General features: G+C 33.8%; 1 protein-coding gene across 2 annotated transcripts in view; it reads right to left on the bottom strand.

Moving 5' to 3' along the window:
* Positions 1–481: 481 nt before the first annotated feature.
* Positions 482–5,122, bottom strand: part of LOC107672684 (coiled-coil domain-containing protein 85A-like) — a 31,554-nt gene continuing 26,913 nt past the window's right edge. The window contains exons 4-5 of one of the 2 annotated variants that reach the window (XM_016465989.1): positions 3,196–3,232; positions 482–1,397 (exon numbers count right to left, since the gene is read on the bottom strand). In XM_016465989.1, coding sequence (XP_016321475.1) covers positions 1,392–1,397; positions 3,196–3,232 — 43 coding nt within the window. In that variant the 3' untranslated portion in view covers positions 482–1,391. The remainder of the gene's footprint in view (positions 1,398–3,195; positions 3,233–5,122) is intronic. The other variant, XM_016465991.1, reaches the window with a different exon arrangement.

A 5,122-nucleotide genomic window follows, 5' to 3' on the forward strand; every position in this document is an offset into this window, starting at 1 on the left:
CTTAAAGCACAGCACAGTTCTTATCTAAAAAGTGTTTCTGGCGTTGATAAGAGGATCAATTGATTTCATCACAGGCAAATGCTCAGAAACTAAAATCTGACCGAAGCCTCCCTGCTTGAGAAATTATGAAACGGATTGAGGTCGGCCCTGAAGCCCAGTCTCAAAACCAAAGCGAAAAGCTTCTGATTTCATGGGTGTAACAGTTGAGAAAATATGAATGTATTCATGACACAAAAAAGCAATAAAGATATTATGGTAAAATAAAGAAGATTTAAAAACAAATCGGATGGTTTCACAATTTTTCTATCATCCTGAAATGGCAGAACATGTCTAATTTACATCAAAACAAAGTGAATTAGCAACTTGGGAATCTAGCTGCGCCTGCAGACTGCTGACTAAAGCTTTGTGCTTTAGTGTTAGTGAAACAAATAATAAATGCCATGCAAGCGTACATAATGAAAATCCTTTAATATTTTGCACATAGATATATTCATATTATTATTGTTATAATAATAACTGTAAGTCAAAAATAATAGTCATTATATGCATATAAAACTAATCCATTAATTTACTATATGTACTATGCTGTATTTCTGTATATAAAACAACATGAAGAAACACCTCATTAGCTTATATACAGGAGCTTGGAGGGAAGGAATAATAAAGCCAATAAACACACACATACACACACAGAATCAGTGAAAACACTGATGAGGTTATTCAGTCACTGACAACATGTACTGCTTTCGTTGGTGTTCATAAACCGTACACAAACACTTTGCACTGGTGTCAGTCATGTAAAAAACAATCCAAGATATGGAAAAACTAGCAAGCATGATACTGACACTCCATCATAGATGCCTGGATGAAACATGAACGATAGAGATATTTCAATTAGCTTTGGTTGAAAAGAAACTGCATAAATAAACATCAAGGGCAGGGAAGCACCTTCAGAGAAGCCACAGCATGTTGTTTCATGTGTCCTATTGCTACTCAACATGATACAGAGAAACACCGATATAGAGAAAGGGACAGCTCAAGTGTTTGATTACCCAAATGCAGTACTGTTAAACATCTCTAACCACAGGAAACATTTAGATTCTCATAGCTGTGTGTGGCTGTGTGTGTCTGTTTCTGTGGTTTGTGCAAGCGTCTTCTTTCATCCCGACAGTTGGGGAGAACATACTGCATCTCGCTCTAGTCCCCTTTGAAATTATTGCACCAGAGGGTCCACAAAGCGAACTGCTGTTATGACAACTGAAATGGGGCCTGACTGCTTGGCCCATCATGTACAAGGTGAAGGGATGGAATATCTGCCTGATGAGAGTGGGGCTCCAGGGGCCCCTGTGCCAACCCAAACCTCCAAGCAACGGCGTGGTCAAGAAGAGCCGTCAAAACTGTGGAGACAGAAATTTTGCTTTGAGCGGTGGCCATTTGAAGCAATAAAACAATGTTTAAAGACCCTAAAATTTGATTTTTGCAGCACTTAGTCTGTTTGAAACTATCTGCATGCTATTGTACGCCTAAAATTTGGCTAAATAAACTTTTATTCCATATATGCATTCAAAATATGCAGCCTTACATAAAAATATGGATGTACCCCTGGTGAAAAAGAAGTACACTTAAAAAATAGTACTTATAGAAATAATAAAGTTACTTAAGTGCAAACTGAATGTAACGTTTTCGGACTCTTAATTGCATGTGATTTACATTTAAATTAAATTGTGTTATAATTTAAATTTATATTAAGTGCAATCAGTTGAACTTAAGAGTGCTTTTTTGGTTACACGTTATTTTAAGGTGTCCTTGTTACAGTGTAATTATACATTTATGTACTGAGTAATATTAATTAACTACATGTACTTACTATATGGTTAGGATTAGGGTTTGGCTTAGGGTTACTTGCATGTAATTATGCATAATTCATTGTAAGTACATGTAACATGTGTAACAAGGACACCTTAAAATAAAGTGTTACCACTTTTTTTCCTGAGTAGGACTTCAGTTCATCTTTTAAGTAATTTCATAGTTATTCCTATTGTCCTATTGCACTATAGTTAAAGTCCACAGTCGAAAGCATTTATGTAACTAAAGTATACTTTACCTGTTCCTGGTTAATATTATAAGCACATCATTGGAAAAACTAACAAACGCTCACCAAAGTTTGTTCGTTTTGTAGAGCAATTTTGAATTTTGGATTTTTCCGTGTCGGTTCTTATTGTGTTATTATTATGTCACTATTATTGTTTTTGTTAAAACGGTAACACTTTCAGTAAGGTTCATTATTAAACAGTAGTTAACATGAACTAAGCATGAACAATACTTCTACAACATTTATTGATCTTAGTTCATGTTAATTTCAACATTTACTAATACATTATTAAAATCAAAAGTTGTATTGGTTAACGTTAGTTAGAATTGTTTGTTCATGTAGTTAATGTGAACTAACATGAACAAACAATGAATAACTGTATTTTCATTAACTAGCATTAACAAAAATTAATAAATACTGTAACAAATGTATTGTTCATTGTTAGGTCATGTTACTTAATACATTAACTAATGTTAACAAATGACCTTATTGTAAAGTGTTACCGTTAAAACTTGTATGTCGTGGATTTATTTTATTTCTAATTACGCATTTTTAATGATAAAGTTTAATTTTAGTACATTTAAAATATAGTAATTTGTGATTTGTAATATCAATGTGACACTGAATAACACACTACAGTTCAAATTATAATCAAGTACTTTACATGTGCTTTAATATTTTACTCAACGCATCAAAATAAGGAAATGGTCATAAAAATGTACTCTCTTTAAGTACACTTAAGTGGTCTTTTATTTCATTAATATAATATTATCTGCAGGTACAGTTTTTTAATAGACTTTTAAGTACACTACAAGTGCACATTCAGTACAATTAAGCACACTTCTGTTTCATAAAGGGCCATTTTGCATTACACAGATTTTTGTCCAATCAAATGCCTCTAATACCAGCAACCAATTAGCTTTTTACTTCTTCAGTAAGACAAGTAGCTTAATTTGGAATTGTATACTAGCATACTACTCTTACTATTTATGCAATATGGCAGCAATAGTAAGAGTAGATTGCTATTCCGAATTTGGACACTGGACAGAAAACTGTTTAATGTGGTCTTTAAACCCATAAATGTGTCATCATCATATACTAACCTCTGTTTTGTTCCAACCCTGTATTAGTTTCTTTCTTCTGTGAAACAAAACAAAACAACAACAAAAAGAGATCTTCAGGAGGGCTTTAGGTATTCGTTCAAGTAAAATGGATGGTGATTTATACAGTCAAGCTCAAAAAAGGCACCATAAAAGCATCATAAATGAAGTTCATACGACTTGAGCTGAAGTACCTCCGCCATATTTCACGCATATCACATGCTGCGTTTTTCAAACTTGCTTGTGTTGACTGAACGCAAGCATAAATAAGATTTGAGAATTCCAGCAAAGGGAGTTTTTGGGAGCTTGGCAGTATATATCTTTCTTTTTTTCTTTTTTTTACAGAGGAAAGGAAATAATACAGGGGTCTGAACATGAAGGTGAGTAAGTGATGACAACATTTTCACTTACAAAATGACAAAACTGTTCCTTTAATGACAGGTTCAGGTAATGAAATCATCCATATATGGCATGGAAGTTGATGTCTTTTTACCACAATTGCCACAAACAACAACAAACTGAAAATCAAGGGGGGAAAAAAAAATCAGCATTCCTGTGATCATAGTGAAAACTTGATGGGACACTGGTGAGTAATCCCTAAGGATAAACGTATGCCTTTGAGCTATTAAATATTAACAAAGCCATTTTCTGCCCCTGCTGGGCAACTTTACGAGATCACGGATAGACAGGATCACCTCTGCAGTTGTGTTCACACACATATGGGTGCATACATGCATGGATCATGGGGACATTTGGGCTCTATTTTTAACTATAGTAAGCTGCCTTCGCTGTGTAACGTCTTCATTGGAAACTCTCTTCTTTGACAGCCCTCTAAATGAAGTGAAATGCTCTATACAGGCAGCAAGCCCATTAGTCTCAGCCTCAGACAGTACCATCTGTTCATGCATATTGCACACAAAATTGGAAAGCACTTGTGAAAATCAGATCAGATGGAACTCTGACTGCTTCACAATTTCCAGGAGTCTGGGTGAAGAGGTCAGTCTGCCAAGAAACAAAATCACGTTTAAAAGGAACCTGGTTAATATAATGAGCACTTTGGTGGAAGAACTAGTCTCTAGATTTGTTTAGTTTGTTAGGTTTGCAGTATCAGATTTTTTGAAAGATTCTCTTTCTCTGCAACTTGATGTTTTCTGTAGATCTGTAGAACAATTTGAATGAGTTTGTTGGCCTGTCATTGTGGCAACACAGATTTCATTTGCCAAACTATGTGGTTGGTCATTTTAGATGTCTGTCAGACAGTTTCTTTCTTTCTTAGTGGGTGGTTCTCGGCCACAATAAACTGCAAAATGGACCTGAATGTTATTTTAGTGTTATTTATATACTATTACAGTATTTATTAGTATATTGATTTGTCTTTGTATTTATTTATTTTCATTTTAATTTCTGTTTAAGTTTTAGTATTTATGTGCTTTTGTTATTATTATTTTAATCATTCTGTTTAGCTTTCATTTTTTTCAGTTGTAGTCATTTTAGTACACTGTAAAATCCAATAGTTTACCTTACTTAGATTTAGTTAGTTATCTTTACTTAGTTGTTATACTTACTAGGTTTTATTAAGTTACAGCTACTTTCAAGGCAAATAAAACAATTTACTTACTGTTTTGAGTGAAACTTACTTAAAATATTAAAGTAGCCACAAAGGAACCAATGACATTAATATAGCAGTGAGAGGCAGCAGTGCACTAATATGTTGCTAATGTGCAACATAACAACAGAAGAAGAAGAAAAGAAAAAGAGTCTTAATAAACTTTTCACCCATTTCCTCCATGTCTGCAGTTATCTTTCACTAGTTGCATTAACTCGTTTCCCAAAGTCATCTTGAATGCTGAATTTTCAATACAACTGAAATATTTGAGAGAACATCACATAAGCTAACTTCATAAATTGATGTTGATTTTCCTAAAATGTG

This window comes from Sinocyclocheilus anshuiensis, unplaced genomic scaffold, assembly GCF_001515605.1.
Source record: "Sinocyclocheilus anshuiensis isolate Anshui unplaced genomic scaffold, SAMN03320099.WGS_v1.1 scaffold1346, whole genome shotgun sequence".
Classification (NCBI taxonomy): domain Eukaryota; kingdom Metazoa; phylum Chordata; class Actinopteri; order Cypriniformes; family Cyprinidae; genus Sinocyclocheilus; species Sinocyclocheilus anshuiensis.